Genomic DNA, 19,471 nt, shown 5'->3' with positions numbered 1-19,471 from the left:
CTGGTTCAAATCCTGTTACTACCAGAAGGGATCCTACTCCATTGGGAACTTGAGCAAGTCCTTTAACCTTAAAAAAAATTGCTCCAGGGGTGCAGTATGATGCTGACCCTGCACTCTGACCTCCAAAGGTCACACAAAAAGATTGCCCCTCAGGGATTAATAAAGTGTAGCAAATACCAAAAATACCAAATTCACGATAGACAGATCAATGAACTGAAGTGCAGCATTAAACAACCCTGCTGCATTGCATGCTAGCACAGCCATCAATATCACTGTTGTGCCATCTCATAGTCCAGCATTCAATATTCCAGCCGTGTGACCTGACAATAAAGTGCTTAAGTCCCCTTCTGATTTGTCTTTGTCACTGGCCTAAAAGAGCACTAGAAAGACCAAGAATCCATAAAGTCAGCTATATATATATATATATATATATATATATATATATATATATATATATATATATATATATATATATAAATTAAAAAAAAAATTTGAATTAAATTTTTAAATATTTTTTCAAATAAACCGCCCGTGATTGAATTTTGTTTCTTTCTCTCAATTAAATAAAACAACTTTTTTGAACGTTTGGCTATGAGATTTGTTAATTGTCATAGCAAAAGCTATTCTAACGGGAAGCTGTTAACGTTTTAATATGAATGGCTGCTAGGATTGCCTGTGTACTAATTTTTTCTGTTGATAACCCTTCATGATGAAATTCTTCAATAAGATTTGAACATAATACGTTTTCTGTAATTGGGAACTTAAAGTGAGGAAAACGTTAAAATTTATAAGAGCTGAGAGAGCAGAAAATGTGTCTGTCAAAGTTATTCACACGAATGAGAGGTGAGATTACCGTTTGCGTGGTTGAAAATGGTTGAGAGGAGGGCGTGACTTGAAAAAATCTCATGATCAAGGTTTCAGCTTGCGGGACTTGAAAAAATCTTCTAAAAAGTCTCGTCTTCGAAAAAGTCTTGTCTCATTGCAGGATTATTTTATTATAATATATAATATAATATAATGTGTGTGTGTGTGTATATATATATATATATATATATATATATATATATATATAGCTACAAGATTGGAATCGTCTTCTTTACATTGCACTTTTAGGTAGCTCACTCTCTTGACTTGCTGTCATTTGAATGCTAGATTGCCAGCTCATAATGTTTATGACTCATCATTGATTGCCATGACCGTACTGATTACAACTTATCAATGCATTTAATACATACCATACTGCTTCAGTTATTTTGATGTTTGGGCTCTGAAATGACCATTCTAATACTTAGACGGTTCAAGTTGGTCTAAATTATATTTGCAGTGTGTTTGACGTCCTCATCATGCTTAGTGATTTAGGCTTTGTCAATATGATGTTTTCCAAAAAGTACAGCACAATTAATCAAAATCTGCTATTTTCCTCTGGAGTCTTTATTCCATCAGTTTTGACTACACTTCTTACACCATTGTACCCATAAAACATTACCGAGCCACTGCATTGCTTTATGGAGCCTGCAGAAATTCATCAATCTACTTGTTGCTAGCTCTTACGCTGACATACTGACATGTTTGTGAGCCAAAAATTTCACATCTGGGCTCATCACTCCATAGTACTTTCTGCCACCCTTCATTGTTTCATACTTAATGGTCTTTCATGTATCATAGTCTCTTTTGCTTGTTGCCTTTCGTTTCTTATCTATGACACACCTTACAAGGCAATTTCTTTTAAAACATCTTTGTACAGTCCAAGCTTGAACGTTTATTCCAAATGATTCTCCCAGATGTAGAGGAAGCACTTTACTGCATTTCCTTGTTTGCCTTGAAGAAGTGACTTTTAAGAGGTTTGGGTTTTCCACTTTTTTTTTTTTTTTTTTTTTTTCTTCTTCAACCTTCCTATTTTCTTTAAATTGCTTCATGAGAGCTTGAACACTACATCTTGAAAATCTGGTTTTGGTGTTTGGTATGCCATTACTTGCCAATTATAGCCTTTCTGCTATATAACCATAATTTTATGTCTGTTAAAGTGTGTTAGCCATTTCCAAACTTCTCCTGACTTGGGTGCCTCAGGGAGTGGACTGGGATTGTTTTAGCTATCTCCCAAGATATCAGTGCATTTTTTGGGAAACGCAAAAAATTCTTATGTTTTGTTTTTTCAACATATATTTATATTTCCTGTTTTGATGATCAAATAAACACTTAATGCGTAATTAACAAACTTAATTTTTTTTTAATCAGTAGCACAGGCTGGTTGAATAATTTGCTCAGGGACGCACTGTTAGCTGGTGGTGGAGATAAAACCAGCAGACGTGGTCTTTAGGGACATCATTCTAGGCTATGCTTCACTCTGGCTTTTTCACCCACCTATTGCTATAAGAAAAGGGGAATCCAGAAAATTAATGTCTGACCTGTATGTTATTAGACTGTTAGAACTATATTCCAGTGCGAGTATTTTAGTAATTAAGTACAGTTTGTAAATGTGTTAATTTATCTGACCATGATGCTTATTTTTGACAGGTACAGCTCTGGGTATGGTCTCCACTTTGAAAGAAGAATCTTTGCTTTAAGTAATTGTTTGAGATCTAAATTATAAGCGTTTATCTTGTTACTAGCTCACCTCACTTCAGCAACAGAAGTTGCAGAATATTAGACTGAAGGAAACTGCTGCTGAAAAGGCCTTATTGCATGGCACTTGCTACTGTACAAGCCAACCATTTACAATTCCTTATGTTTTATGAATGCACTCAAAGAAGTCTATTCAGCATCTACTGTGCAGTGTTGCCATTTTAGCATCAATCAAATGCAAAAATGGATTTAAAAACAAAAAAAAAAATACCGGTAAATAAAAAGATCAACATCTGATAGTGATATGACTGTCATTTGCATTGAGGAAGAAGTTTTAATGTTCCATCTAAGTCTCTGCCTTCCTGCCTAGTCCATACCTAACACCGCTGTATTACAAAGGATGCTACTGCTATTTGTTTCCAAACAGGAAACCTTTGCCTCTGTCGCAAGGCAGGATCAAGGACACATTTTTCCTTTTTATTTTGGAAACCATGCTACGAATGAGTTCAGAGAAAATACTTTTCACCTGTAAAGGTGTTTATTAATAAACTATATCATTGCAGTTAAAAAACATATATATATTCAAATCCTAGAGTGTTATTGTACCATACTGTCATCTTAAGTTATTCTTCGTATTCACTGTACTGATATTTTTGTTTTTTCCTTAAGTGCTGTGTATGCTGCCTTTAATTTTAATTTTAACGTGTCATTGCTGCTTCTTACCAACCATCAAAGTTACAAGAAAGTTTGCTGATAAAGTATGAACGCACTAGTTAATTTTATATTTACTCCTTAATTACTTGAAATTAATCTAAGGTAAATGAAGAGGGTGGTTAACAGCAAAACTATGTACAGTAGTCTTAGATAATACATAAGTTGTAATATTCTATTTAGGAATGAGCTTCTAAAAATAATTTAATGTTACATTTTCAAACCCAGTTTTTTCCAGTTCAGGGTAGTGGGAGCTAGAGCCTCTTTATAGGCACAAAGCATGAGTCCGCTCCGGACAGGTGATTGTCTATTGCAGGACTCATTAGCACTCCCTCCCACAAACACCCAAGTTAACCACCCAAGTCTCCCAATAGCTTAACATGCATGTCTGAGGGGAGTCTGGAGTACTTAGAAAAAATCCCACACAAACCATGATCTGGTGTGGGCTTCAAATCAAGGATTACTGCCACAGTGCTAACCACTGTGCCTACTTCTGTTTATTGTTGATAATAAAACAATTCCTGAGCTTTTACAAGTGAAGAGTTGCTCAGCTGTATTTTTCTTTACATTGGTGATAATTTAATATTCCTTTCTTTTGTTCTTTTGTCTGGACAAAAGGATGGAAGGAAGGAATTTTATACATTTGTAACCTTTGGTTTACATAACATATTGTTAACTTACTATTAACAATTCCCTTTAAATAAGTAAAGGTACAGTTAACATTACTAGTTGCTTTATAGCTGATATAATATTTTATTGCATTCCTGGAAGAAAAGACTTTTTGTTACATTTTGGAATTTTCTGTATTTTAATGGCACAATTTCTCATGAATTATTGAGTTATGAGTGCTACAAATGATGTTATCTCCAGTTAAGATTACCTTGTATAAAATGTGGCAAACACAGCTACCCCAAACCTCCGGGGCTAAGAGTGGCCCCTTTTTATTCATTGTGACCTCTTCTATGGTCAAAGCACAGGCATCTGCGCTAACTACCACTGATTTCCAGCTTCACCTGAAGATTTCTGAATAGACAGTTTTAGAAAGCAGCTAATTTCTTTTAATACAATTTGGATACAATCATTGATGTGGCTGCAGCACAATTTTGTAAAGGTACAATGAAGTATTCAAAATTATGCTATTCAATTTGTATTGACTTAGGTGAGGAAACAAGTTTTGTTTAATAGGAGCATTTTTCTATTCCTTTTATGGAGCTTTAAGAAGAGACTGTCTTGAAGAGCCTTCCGAAACATGAAACACCTGTGGGAAGCCCTGTAAACAAACATCTTTCCTTATCTCTGCTTATGCAGAATAATAAAGATATTTTAATCAGAGATCCTGTCACTCTGCTGTAGTATGTAAACTTCCTTTGACATCCTTAAAGTAAAGGAATTCTGGAAGCTACAGTGAGGGACAGTCTGCAGGATTTTCCTGTCAGAATGTCTGTTTCCTAGAGATTTCATTCCTAATTATGACTTGGATCACCCAGACTACAGAGAAGAATGCAGGGGTTTACTATTTTGTTGTGTGTGCAAAAAATGCAAAACAGCATGGAGGTGGTATAGTATGGGGTTAGTCAATTACTATTTTAATTTATTTATTAACTAGAAAAAAATTCTTTGAATATAAAAATAGAAATTAAACTCCATTGGCAGTAAAACACTAATTTAAAGTCTTGCTTTCCTCTACTTTAATTTTTACTATTGCGGACACAAAGCAGTTTCATTTCTGACAGCACTGTCTTACTAATTATACTTGTGCTTCACTTGTAATCAGCATTTTTGCCATGAAAAGTGTGCATACCTATACTTTTGTTAATGTTGTTGTTATAGGCAAACAATGCAGGATTTTTTTCAAGAGATTATGTCTTGGTTAGTGTGTTCATTGATAAAGGGATGGCCCATCCATGACTGTGTTTCAGTTCCCTATGACTCTAATGGAAAAGATCATTGAAAAAGTAACAGATGGATATATTTCTGAAAAGACTACATTTTATCAAAGTGGTAGTGGGGTTGTGTGTCTTTTACATTGTGCATCATTCCTTGTATTCCTGAAACTTTGACAAATACATGCAATGTATTGGTTCTCCAGGTAATTTTTTAAGTCTCTTAAACTTTTTCCATTAAAACCATTCATTTTAACTAAATAGTGAAATGTGCAAATTTAAAAAATGTTTGTATAGCCAGAAAAAGTGATTCTTTGGTTTAAAATGTACTTTGTTACATTAAGCTCTCATTTCATCCAGTACACATAAGTTTCGTTTTGTGCTATAGTTGATTGAACCCCATTTTAATTTTATTGTATGTTTTACTACCTCACAAGCTAGTAAATACACATTCCAAAGATGCCGTACTATATTCTGTGTTTCATCTCTTGTTCATGGTAGTTCAGTTTCTGGTAAACATCACTGTATTCCTAATTCTTTAATTCAATAAGTCAGTGCATATTGAGTAACAAAAGAAATAACATGAATAGAGAACAAACAACCTAGGCTTGTATTTATCTAGTAGTGTTGTGTGTTTTTAATATTCCTATAGACCCTTGTCTCTATATACCTCGGTTTGCACACATGCTGGAGTTTGGAGATAAGAACCATGAGGTTTCAATGACTGCACTAAGATTGTTACAGAGGATGAAGCGAGACTGGATGCATACAGGACGTAGGCCTTCAGGACTCTGCGGAGCAGGTATTTCAAACCATTTTCTGTGTGACTCTGCATTTTGATTTTATTTTTTAAGTGTTTTCAGCATATAGTTAAAAAATAGAGAACAACTGTGTCTCATGGGCTTTTGGATTTCTTTTCATTTCTAAACATTGAGCTCTGAGTTGACATTGCATTGTTAAAAAGGCAATTGCACTGTGCATTGAAAGAACAGGCATTATATATAATTTTTTTTAAAGGGTGCACTGCCTAAATCATTGGGAGTATCCGTATTAATATGATCATCATTTTCAGGGAGGAACATATTTTCCTGTCAGATTTTTGAGACAAATAAAGTCCATGGTTCAGTTTCCCCTACCTTATTTTAAATGTATTGAAATTGCACATCCTTACTCACCAGATGAAATGCATGCATGACTTAATATAAAGTATGGAAATGCTGCTTGATGAGCAGCATCATATCAAGCAAGCGGTAATTTCCTACATCATACTACAATACTTTACAGTATAGGAGACATCACCAGGAGCACAAAATGAGAAGTTTAAGCTACTGGTTCTATCTGAAATATGAAAAGAGAAAAGACAAATTACAAATAATATACTTAATAATAATTGATTCACTTTTTTTCTTTTGAATTCTCTTACTTTAATATAACAGGTGGTATTGGTGGAGATACAGTAAGAGATATATACGTGCATAGCTGCAGCTAGCATTAGTTAATTATAAGCCATACCAGCGGTTGCTCACACAGGACAAATTTAGACATTTACAGTCCACAATATAACATACAGTAGATATTTGAAATGTGTGAGGAAACAAGAATACACAGTGGAAACCCACTTGGACATAACACTTGAAACTAAATAGGCTTTTCAAGTGGTTCACATGCCAATGAACGTGTCTTCTCTGCCATGTTAGAGACATCAGGTGAAGCCCTGATAGATAAAGAATGGCATGAAGCCTTATCCATGCTGGTTTTGGATAACAAAGAAACCCAAAGCTCCCGTCTCTTCCCTAGAAAGCATTCACACTGGGGTATGCATTTGTATCATCAAGTATGCTGACGATACTTATGTTACTGCTGTTTGTCAGTTATGATACTTTACTAATGGAAAAAAAAACTGCATATCTCATGAAATACTACCAAGATACAAACTCAAATGCGACTGAGATTTCCATCCATCCATCCTCTTCCGCTTATCCGAGGTCGGGTCGTGGGGGCAGCAGCTTGAGCAGAGATACCCAGACTTCCCTCACCCCGGCCAATTCTTCTTGCTCTTCCGGGAGAATCACAAGGCGTTCCCATGCCAGCCAGGAGACATAGTCCCTCCAGCGTGTCCTGGGTCTTCCCCGGGGCCTCCTCCCGGTTGACATGCCCGGAACACCTCACCAGGGAGACGTCCAGGAGGCATCCTGATCAGATGCCCGACCCACCTCATCTGACTCCTCTCAATGCGGAGGAGCAGCGGCTCTACTCTGAGCCCCTCCCGGATGACTGAGCTTCTCACCCTATCTTTAAGGGAGAGCCCAGGCACCCTGCGGAGGAAACTCATTTCAGACCCTTGTATTCGCGATCTCGTTCTTTTGGTCACTACCCATAGCTCATGACCATAGGTGAGGGTAGGAACACATTTGCCTTACGGCTCAGCTCCTTTTTCACCACGACAGACCGATGCAGAGCCCGCATCACTGCGGACGCCGCACCGATCCGCCTGTCGATCTCACGCTCCATTCTTCCCTCACTCGTGAACAAGACCCCAAGATACTTGAACTCCTCCACTTGAGGCAGGATCTCGCTCCCAACCCTGAGAGGGCACTCCACCTTTTTCCGGCTGAGGACCATGGTCTCGGATTTGGAGGTGCTGATTTCCATCTCAGCTGCGAACCGATCCAGAGAGAGCTGAAGATCACGGCCTGATGAAGCAAACAGGACAACATCATCTGCAAAAAGCAGTGACCCAATCCTGAGTCCACCAAACCGGACCCCCTCAACACCCTGGCTGCGCCTAGAAATTCTGTCCATAAAAGTTATGAACAGAATCGGTGACAAAGGGCATCCCTGGCGGAGTCCAACTCACTGGAAACGGGTTCGACTTACTGCCGGCAATGCGGACCAAGCTCTGACACCAGTTGTACAGGGACCGAACAGCCCTTATCAGTGGGTCCGGTACCCCATACTCCCGGAGCACCCCCCACAGGATTCCCTGAGGGACACGGTCGAACGCCTTTTCCAAGTCCTCAAAACACATGTAGACTGGTTGGGCGAACTCCCATTCACCCTCCAAGACTCTACTAAGGGTGTAGAGCTGGTCCACTGTTCCGTGACCAGGACGAAAACCACACTGTTCTTCCTGAATCCGGGGTTCAACTATCCGACGGACCCTCCTCTCCAGAACCCCCGAATAGACTTTTCCAGGGAGGCTGCTACAGAGATTTAAAAAAAAAAAACAAAACAAGATTATTGTAGATAAAGAGAACCAAAGTGAAAAGTTTCTTTTACTCATTCCTTGTACCCACAGGACAGAAAAAATTGTGTCCAAGCTTGTTACTTTTCCTACACAATGCTGTGGTTTTTGCAGTAAAATACTGTAGATCAATCATTGTCTCCTTTTGTTCAAGATCAGTAGGATTTTAAAATATTATTAACTACAGCAAGTTTTATTCAGACTGAGAAATTTGTTGTTTTGCTTGTTCAATGGACTTTTGTGACATTGTGACAAACAGACATGCACGCACACATTCAGAGACGTTTAAAATGAATAAATACATTGGAAGGTCAAAGTCAAAATTCTGACACCATCACATAAAGCTTGTTCAGGGACATTTAAAACATGTTAATCATTTGAAATGTCAAAGTTAAAATTCACAAATATACATACGTATAAAATGCATTTTCCTGAATGACTGACGGACAAATGTTTCTTGACTATTTCGAGACACCCTAAGGAAAAAATGTTTTTTGCTAATAGGTCCAGCTCTTGGCACTAAGACCCAAAAAATCCAACCCGCCGTGCTTTAATGGACTGACACCTTATTTAGGATTGGTTCTTTCCTTGTGTCCAGTGTTGCTAGCATGGGCTCAGTTCAGCTGAAATACAAAAATTAAATTAATTGGGTTTATTGGTGAGTGGATGGATGTTTTAACACATTACACTTTTGTAGCTTAAATCTGATATTTTGGCCACATTATAATATAAAATATCCACTGATAAAATTATTCTATTCTTATATCATTTGCATTAATATACACTTATATTGTAAACTTTAAAGGGTAGTATATTCTATATCCATGTTAATGTATGTACATTGATAGTATGGTGGTGCAACATGTTCTATTACCCCCTTTTGACATGGTATACCTTCTCCAGTTAGATTCCCGACTGAGATTTCATTTTATTATGGCTTTCATGTGTTTTTTTTATGCTTATCTAGGTGTTCCTTGCTAGTGTATATGCGATCATAGCTTGAGTCAGTGTAAATAGCTATCTGATTGTGCCCTGCAGTGTGCAGGCATCCTGTCATAGGCTGGTTCTTATCTTGGATCTGATGGAGAAAAGCTCTGGCTCCCTAAAGAAGCTAAACAGAAAAAAATGGCATATAAAAATTGATGGCTGAACTGCTGATCTGAATTCTTATGTAAAACTGAGGAGGAATTCCTATTGAATATCATGCAGCTTCATGGCTGGGAGGGTTCATGTCCATTAAGATGGAAATGCACTTCCAGTATACAGGCATAAACCAAGTGGTAGGAACTTAAACCAGTGGCTGTTTCAAATTTATTGAAGGCAGATGTTACTTTTACGTCTGAGTCACTTTGTTTCATTCAATGCAGGAGGCATTAAGACACCTTTCATTATATTAGTTTCTTTGTCACCTTTGTGCTCTGCAACAACAATAGTATAAAATTCTATGCTCTGACATGGGGCTTTTCAGAGATCAGATGATTTTGCATAAACATTAGAATTATTAATTCTTTTTAATGATAACAAGAATTACTTGAAGATGATATAGGAAAATATTTGTACATGCCATGTACTGAAGGGTCCCACATACATAAATGAATGCATTTGTTCCAGGTTTAAAGTACTCCACTCAGCATTTAGCTTCAAACTCTGTTAATTTATTTTTCAGTACCTGCTGGTTCCAAATTGGAGTGTTATTAAATTAATATATTTTAAAGTGGAATATTATAAAGACTCTTTTGTTCTTCTACACATTCTTCTCTATTGTAAGTTCACGTGTACCAGCTGAATAGAAAGCAGTGCAGTTGAATGCAACAGTTAATGAAATTGGACATAATGAAGTGAAACATTGAAAGCTCCCAAGCTTGATCAAGATTGCTTTGCAAGCTGATTTAGTGTAGAGGTGAATAAAACGTGCTGCAGTAAATTGCAGGTACAATGAGGTTATTGTTGTTGGGCATAGATTGATGAACAAAGGTTACTTTTACATAGTAGCATTCATTTAGACCTTTATTTCTACTTTTAGCAGCACCTATTATTTGCATAGTTCAGTACTGTGATTAAGGAAAAAAATTAAACTAGGCTGGTTGGAAGAATTTTAACTCTTTTGTAATGAGCAGTAATGGCAAATTCATTGTTCAGTCTGACTGTTAACAGAAGGTGATTAACTGTTAAATGGTTCCATCAGTTGTTTGTAGTTTACTTAAAGTGTTTCTTACATTGCCCTGAATTCTTCAATACTGGTTACTTTAATGATTTGATTTTTAGGTGGTTAGTGTCCTGTCAGTTTGTTTTCAACAAATTTTAGATTTTGTCAAATTTTTGTAAAGAACGTTTCAAGAAAAACATTGTGTTGGCTATACACGTCTTGTCACTACTGACATGAAATGGTGAAGAAAAAAATTACAATATATAAACTAAACAAAGCTTTTGTGTATATATGTATTTTTTTTTGTTGTTGTTAGCAATTATTCTGAATTGTCATTGTCAAACTGATTTAGCTTTGTGAATATTGCAGAGTTGGCAACTTTGACAAGATATACTGCTCATGAATCATAGATGTAGTTGTGAATTTAGACATTTGAGGGCATTCACAGAAGGACTTTATTATCTGCTATCTTTGGCAGAAGTCCTCTCATCATCAAGGTGAGTGAAGACAAAGGATCAGACCATGCAAGAGAAGAAGGTTCACTGCTTTTGAAATGTAAAGATTGAAATCTTGTCATATAATATCTTCAGGGAAGGTTTTTTGAGATTTCCAAGAAAGTGCAGCACTGATTTTTATTATCTCCAATGTAAGAGAGAAAAAAAAAAACAATCCTAGGTAATTGATTGGCGGTGATTGGTCATTTAGAACTAGCTACAAAAACTGATTTCATGCTGCACATTCATGTTTCTTAACGTAGTCCGAGTTAGATTTTTAAAGACATGGGTCATGAACTATTTTTGTAAGTATGAGGAAACATAGCTTGTCCTTCATTTCACAATTTACAGTGCCTTAAAAAAGTATTTGGCTCCAAAAGCAATTTTCACATTTTTTTTTGTCTCAAATTGTAATCTTAATATATATAAAATTAAGATTTTTTTTCCTCCCAGCTGATCTACAAAACAATTTACCTAGTTCCAAATTTAAAAGAAGCTAATTGAAAACCTTTAACAATTATCAAAAATGTAAAAGTGTAAATTGTGAGATATGTTAATATAAGGCTGACTTTGCTTAGGGTGCAGTATTTACCATACCAACTCATCCAATTTCTGTATGGTCTGCGCCTATCTTGGAAATTGGTGGATCAATAAGTGAGGGTAAATATCTCATATGGAAGTGGAAAAATGTGAAACTACAATTGTGCTGCCTAGATCAGGCTGCCCTTTTTAACTTAGCTGCCAAACGTGAATGGCACTTGTCTGAGAGGATACTGTGAAGCAATTGTTATTCTAACTGAATTGCAGAAGTCCGCAATTATGATTGGAGGAGATGTTCACAGCTAAATAATCTCCAAGGCGTTGCACTAATGTTAAAGTAGTGTGCAAAAGATGGTAAAGTGGAAAAAAGGGGGAAATTGGAATTGAAAGATCTCAATAGTAGTCTATAAGTCAGATATTACATTAGTGTGCTGGCTGGTTGACATACTGAATTGTGGTGTAGACATGTTCCGTCCAATTTTTAGTCTGTATGTTTCCCTAAGGAGCCAATTAGATAAACATTAATGTTTTCTGTCTTACTTGACTTTTTCATCTTCAAATTCCTTATCCTCTGAATTCATCAGCCAACATTCTTAATGATTGATCCTATCATATTTTATTTGTTGTTACCTGCTTTCTCACATTCATGTTCAGGAATTCCGAGCCTTTCCTGACAGCATAGGGTACAGGGTATGAAATAACAGTGAATGGCACATCAGTCCATTGCTGGTTGCACTTACTTACATGGGATCTTTTATTCTCAATGAATGTTTTTTTTTCCCAAAACAATTTTCTAGTGTTGCTTAAAATACTCGTATGCAAATAAATGTTCAGCTTACAATGCTCGGTGTCCCATTTCTTCTGTTAATCTTTTTGTTGTCACCTGTGTAAATCTTGTTTTTTGTGAAAACAATGTATGCTTCATCCTCTTCTCTGCGCCCAGGCTCTTCATTTTCACATTACTTGCTATTTGGCAGCTAATCTAGTATTTGTTCATTTTTGCCTTTTGTGAAAGTCTCTATATAATACAAGTGTATGCTATTATAAGGCAATCTAAAGTGTCACAAATTGTTTTGTTCAGAAGTGTAGTTTTTCAAGGAAAATTAGTCCAGGAAACTGAAGGTTTTTATTAAAAATTTTTTTTTTTGTAAAATACATGTATTTTTTTATTTTTGTACTGTAGGTCATGCAGGTTGCTGAATAATTGCTTAATTATTTTACTTTCTAAGTTACTTTTTTTAATTATGGCCATTTTCTGCAAAACTACTCACAATGCCAAGTATTCTGCTCATATTTAAGACTCTGGTCTGTCTTGACAGTTTGTATTTTGAAGGAAGAGCTGTTTATTCACATGTTTTGTTTTTTTTCATGGCACATCTGCTTTTGTTAAGTCCCTTAAGAACTACCATAATCATCCATTTCTCACCAGATTCTGCCAAACCACATAATAGTTGTACTTTTTGGTTTTGTGCGTTAGGCTTGGAGGAGCTGAGATTATGAATGTGGGATGAAATTTTCATCCAAACTGGAAGAAAATGTTAAAGAAAACTTAACCTACTGTATGCTAAACCTAGCATTAGATGTATATGCATTGGAAAAAAAATCTCAGGAATTCTAGAAAGATGAAGTATATATGCCAGTTATTGTAATGTGCTTTGGGTAGACCCACTTTGTGGTAATTACTCAAAGGGATTCTTCCTGTACAATCACTTTCAGAATCTGACCTTCCTGTACATAGCAGTTTTGCAGAATGAATTATGAGGTCCATGTACAATTCACATTTTTGAGCACCTCTGAACTGGATCTTCCAAGGTTTAGGGCAGCATATATTTGGCATAATGTTTTGTATGTCTCTAGGCGATGGACTGGCACCCTGTCCAGGCATTTTTCCTGGCTTGCATCCGATGCTTGCTGAAATAGGCTATAGCATGTGTTTTGTGTGGCAGTGTGCAAATGCTGTTCTTAAACCTAACAAACATTTTCACAGTTGTTGTGGCGGGGTTTTGTGGCGATATGGTTAGGGGGGGAAAAAAAGTTTCATGAAAGTTAAAATACTTCAAATTAATTTGAGTAGAAACTTTGGATTTGCACAATGGTACAGAATGTTAATGTTTGAAAAAGCAGACATTGGATGAACTGAAAACCAGCCTTTGTGATTTACAGTATGTGCTCTTTTCTTTGATGATGTTGCCATTTGAACTGATGTTGCTATTGCCAAGTGCTTTAAAAGCTCTGCTGCTATAGTTTTGAAGGGACTTTGTGTGAATTTCTGTAGTACCAGTAACAGTGACCTTTGAGGAACAATTCTTTGCAGTAGATATATGATATGGGTCTGTGCGTTTCATCTTATTTCTGTTGTTGGGAAGGGCTTTGTATGAAGTAATGTTTATATTTCTTAACAGACCCTCAGATGCTGTACTGTATTATTAGCAAGTATACTGAACTGTAGCTGTGGAGTATATCCATTGACTGTAAATTAAATGGTTGTTCTCCAACTTTCATGGGGATTTTACATGTATTTTGTTTAAAATATTTGCTTCATTTGACAAATATTTTTAATTTGAAATGTGTGAAATCTCCTTTTGAACTTCTATCAAAATGTAGATTGTAATCTGTCTAAAAGGTTCATGTCTGCCTGGTTGTAAAAGTGAAAGCCACCCAGATACCCAATGTAAGCATGTGAAGTGTTTCACTGCATTTAGTGAATGTCATTTCAGTGACAACAGTATAATGAAATGATTCTCATTAAATTTGCAAAAGAATAATGGTAATTGTTAAATGAAAACTGAGTAACTTTAAACAACTTTTATTTTTTTTATAATTTGAAAAAATATGAAGCTAAAAAGTATAATTCTGTTAATTCTGCTATACTAAGTAGACTTCATAGGATTATTAAATAAAATCAATCTCACAACTATCTTAATTTTGTTATACTAGTTAACTAGTAGTTAGTTATATACTTCACTGTAGTGCTGGGCAGTATACCGGTTCATACCGAAAACCGTTTTTAATTTTTTTTATGATATGGATTTTTCTTATACCGCAACACCGGTTTAAATTGCCTAAACGACGTTCGGAACGTGGCGCAGCGGGAAACTGTTCAAGTGGGGACCTTTTTCACTGCTACACCGCTAAACACAGATTTGTTGCACTAGGGCACTTTTTCACTGCTACACCACCAAATAGTGGGCGGTAGCATAGGTATGCCGTGCGGTGAAAATGGTCAGAGAGCCGAAAAAAAACAGTCACGTCTGTCGCCTGGAGATGCTTTTGTTTTAAAAGGTCAGATGTGTAAATACTGTTTCTATACTACTGGATAATACTGCAAGCCAAGTTGTACTTGTTTTATTTGTTTTCAATACAGTGTAATGTACCTGGGTACTGTGTACTAGTGTGACAACATTTTGACTTTATTCTCGACATTTCCACTTTAATCTTGACGCTCATGATGAGAATATATTCTTTTGACTTTATTCTCGTAATTTGTCATTAAAGTAGAACATCGTAAACTAAACTTCATCATAAAATGAATATTTAATTTACTAGATTTTCTCAAACCTCGTCATAAGTTATATAGCACATTAAATGCTTTGTGTTAAGTGATTCGTTCAGAGATGGGTGCAACTCTGAATGGATGGTATAATTAAATATGTGTAACAAAGATATTTTTAAAGTTCTGAACACTCCGTGGACTAAGTTTATAACTAGTTTTAATTTCACAAAGACGTTTATCGTGTGGTGATTGGTTATGTGGTTATGTGGTAAAAGGAAGGATAGGAACTGGGGTTTTGGTAGCCTACGTCAGATAGAGATAGCATGCATGCAATAAAGATAGCCCGCTCAGAAGAACATGCATTGAATTCTGTGTTCGTGTCTCAGACCAGCAGATCACAAACCCAACATTTACACAATATTTAAGTTAAACCTGTGCGATAGCTATTCATACATCCAGTTTTTTGGAGCCTCGTCACACCTGCCATAAAGTTCTCTACACTGAACATACACCTGGGGACCCCTTACTACGAGGGAGCAGCACTACCGCCTCACTACCGTGCATGTGTAATACCTGCTTTAATGTATTTCATCATGAAAATGATATCAAGTATTTATCTTAGCATTCTAAATTTTCAGAAAGCAGGAATATCATGAAGTGAATGGATTCTGTATGGTAATCGCTGTCTTCTGTTAGTGCGGAGGAAGTCAGTTTAAGAAGCGTAGTGATTAACCACTGGGTCGGGGAACGTAACACAAAGCATTTAATGTGCTGCATTAATTTATGACGGGGTAAATTAAGTAATTGATTAAACATTGATTTTAGGAAGAAGTTTAGTTTACAACATTCTACTTTAATTATGAAGTAAACTATGAGAATAAAGTGGAAATGTCGACTTAAATCTCGACATAAACGGCGAGAATAAAGTGGAAATGTTGACTTTGTTCTCGACATATAGTTTGTTTTTTTTCTTCCCAGTATAGCTTAGCTTGAAGCAAGGTCCATATTAATGCAGTTTGCCTAAATGATGGTTCAGCTGGTAAAGATGTCATCACCAAGTTGCACTTGTTGTATTTTATTTTAATTTGGTAAATACTGTGTAATGCACCTGGGCTTAAAGTCTTGAAGTAATAGTTCAACTATCAGTAATAATACTATTATTTATTTTATTGTTGTTATTTATTATTTTAAATATTATGCAGTTTAATGATGATAAAGTTGTTTAAAAAGTCACTTTAACGTGTCAATGGACAGAGATTGTTAACATTAACAAAGTGTAGTTGGTTTACAAAAAATATTTACTATTTATTCCTTTTCTAAGACATATTCGGTGCAATACAATTTTTGACAAGCACTTCTGGATATTTTACTAAGTCTAAATGCCTCTTTGTATGGTTGAAAATATGTTGTCAAAATTATAGTTTGTTTTTGCAAAATTTGTTCAATAAAAAGGTTCTATATTTTGACTGCATCTGTCATGCAATGTGATACCTTCTCCATTAGTGCCACCCCCTTGAAAACTATCACTTTATGGGGCAATGCAAAACTGTATTAATACTTGTGTGCACATTAAAATGTTTTTTTTTTGTACAATGTACAATACTCTTGACAGTGGAATAGGTTATTCTTAGCCAGTAATTGCAGTGGAAAATGTGGTTAACATCCACTCATGCATGGGGAAAAAAATACTGTTGAATACCGTGAAACCGGGATATCCATCCATCCATCCATCCATCCATCTATCCATCCATCCATTGTCTCCCGCTTATCCGAGGTCGGGTCGCGGGGGCAGCAGCTTGAGCAGAGATGCCCAGACTTCCCTCTCCCCGGCCACTTCTTCTAGCTCTTCCGGGAGAATCCCAAGGCGTTCCCAGGCCAGTCGAGAGACATAGTCCCTCCAACGTGTCCTGGGTCTTCCCCGGGGCCTCCTCCCGGTTAGACATGCCCGGAACACCTCACCAGGGAGGTGTCCAGGAGGCATCCTGATCAGATGCCCGAGCCACCTCATCTGACTCCTCTCGATGCGGAGGAGCAGCGGCTCTACTCTGAGCCCCTCCCGGATGACTGAGCTTCTCACCCTATCTTTAAGGGAGAGCCCAGACACCCTGCGGAGGAAACTCATTTCAGCCGCTTGTATTCGCGATCTCGTTCTTTCGGTCACTACCCATAGCTCATGACCATAGGTGAGGGTAGGAACATAGATCGACTGGTAAATTGAGAGCTTCGCCTTGCGGCTCAGCTCCTTTTTCACCACGACAGACCGATGCAGCGACCGCATTACTGCGGATGCCGCACCGATCCGCCTGTCGATCTCATGCTCCATTCTTCCCTCACTCGTGAACAAGACCCCGAGATACTTGAACTCCTCCACTTGGGGCAGGATCTCGCTACCAACCCTGAAAGGGCACTCCACCCTTTTCCGGCTGAGGACCATGGTCTCGGATTTGGAGGTGCTGATTCTCATCCCAGCCGCTTCACACTCGGCTGCGAACCGATCCAGAGAGAGCTGAAGATCACGGCCTGATGAAGCAAACAGGACAACATCATCTGCAAAAAGCAGTGACCCAATCCTGAGCCCACCAAACCGGACCCCCTCAACGCCCTGGCTGCGCCTAGAAATTCTGTCCATAAAAGTTATGAACAGAATCGGTGACAAAGGGCAGCCCTGGCGGAGTCCAACTCTCACTGGAAATGGGTTCGACTTACTGCCGGCAATGCGGACCAAGCTCTGGCACCGATCGTACAGGGACCGAACAGCCCTTATCAGGGGGGCCGGTACCCCATACTCTCAGAGTACCCCCCACAGGATTCCCCGAGGGACACGGTCGAATGCCTTTTCCAAGTCCACAAAACACATGTAGACTGGTTGGGCAAACTCCCATGCACCCTCCAGGACCCTGCTAAGGGTGTAGAGCTGGTCCACTGTTCCGCGACCAGGACGAAAACCACACTGTTCCTCCTGAATCCGAGGCTCGACTATCCGACGGACCCTCCTCTCCAGGACCCCTGAATAGACTTTTCCAGGGAGGCTGAGGAGTGTGATCCCTCTGTAGTTGGAACACACCCTCCGATCCCCCTTCTTAAAGAGGGGGACTACCACCCCGGTCTGCCAATCCAGAGGCACTGTCCCTGATGTCCATGCGATGTTGCAGAGGCCTGTCAACCAAGACAGTCCTACAACATCCAGAGCCTTGAGGAACTCCGGGCGTATCTCATCCACCCCCGGGGCCCTGCCACCAAGGAGTTTTTTGACCACCTCGGTGACCTCAGTCCCAGAGATGGGGGAGCCCACCTCTGAGTCCCCAGGCTCTACTTCCTCATTGGAAGGCATGTTAATGGGATTGAGGAGGTCTTCGAAGTACTCCCCCCACCGACCCACAACGTCCCGAGTCGAGGTCAGCAGCGCACCATCCCCACCATATACAGTGTTGACACTGCACTGCTTCCCCTTCCTGAGACGCCGGATGGTGGACCAGAATCTCCTCGAAGCCGTCCGAAAGTCGTTCTCCATGGCCTCCCCAAACTCCTCCCACGCCCGAGTTTTTGCCTCAGCAACCACCAAAGCCGCATTCCGCTTGGCCTGCCGGTACCTATCAGCTGCCTCCAGGGTCCCACAGGACAAAAGGGTCCTGTAGGACTCCTTCTTCAGCTTGACGGCATCCTTCACCGCCGGTGTCCACCAACGGGTTCGGGGATTGCCGCCACGACAGGCACCAACCACCTTACGGCCACAGCTCCGGTCAGCTGCCTCAACAATAGAGGCACGGAACATGGCCCATTCGGACTCAATGTCCCCCACCTCCCTCGGGATGTGGTCGAAGTTCTGCCGGAGGTGGGAGTTGAAGCTACTTCTGACAGGGGGCTCTGCCAGATGTTCCCAGCAGACCCTCACAACACGTTTGGGCCTACCACGCCTGACCGGCATCCTCCCCCACCATCGAAGCCAACTCACCACCAGGTGGTGATCAGTTGACAGCTCCGCCCCTCTCTTCACCCGAGTGTCCAAGACATGTGGCCGCAAGTCCGACGACACAACCACAAAGTCGATCATCGAACTGAGGCCTAGGGTGTCCTGGTGCCAAGTGCACATATGAACACCCCTATGCTTGAACATGGTGTTCGTTATGGACAATCCGTGACGAGCACAGAAGTCCAATAACAAAACACCACTCGGGTTCAGATCGGGGGGGGCCATTCCTCCCAATCACGCCCTTCCAGGTCTCACTGTCATTGCCCACGTGAGCATTGAAGTCTTCCAGCAGAACGAGGGAGTCCTCCGAAGGTATGCCCTCTAGCACCCCTTCCAGGGACTCCAAAAAGGGTGGGTACTCTGAACTGCTGTTCGGTGCATACGCACAAATAACAGTTAGGACCCGTCCCCCCACCCGAAGGCGAAGG

At 38.9% G+C, this 19,471-nt stretch overlaps 1 protein-coding gene across 3 annotated transcripts in view; it reads left to right on the top strand.

The window, feature by feature from the left end:
• The window catches only part of brf1b (BRF1 RNA polymerase III transcription initiation factor subunit b), a 329,557-nt gene that overhangs the window by 146,333 nt on the left and 163,753 nt on the right, over positions 1-19,471 (top strand). For 2 of the 3 annotated variants that reach the window (XM_028822169.2, XM_051920111.1), the window contains one exon: positions 5,809-5,958. The exons of the other annotated variant lie outside the window; for it this stretch is intronic. In XM_028822169.2, coding sequence (XP_028678002.1) covers positions 5,809-5,958 — 150 coding nt within the window. The remainder of the gene's footprint in view (positions 1-5,808; positions 5,959-19,471) is intronic. 3 annotated transcript variants of the gene reach the window in all.

This window comes from Erpetoichthys calabaricus, chromosome 16 (genome assembly GCF_900747795.2).
Source record: "Erpetoichthys calabaricus chromosome 16, fErpCal1.3, whole genome shotgun sequence".
Taxonomy (NCBI): Eukaryota; Metazoa; Chordata; class Cladistia; order Polypteriformes; family Polypteridae; genus Erpetoichthys; species Erpetoichthys calabaricus.
The sequence above is the reverse complement of the archived record's forward strand: the minus strand, read 5'-3'. Positions and strand labels throughout refer to the sequence as shown.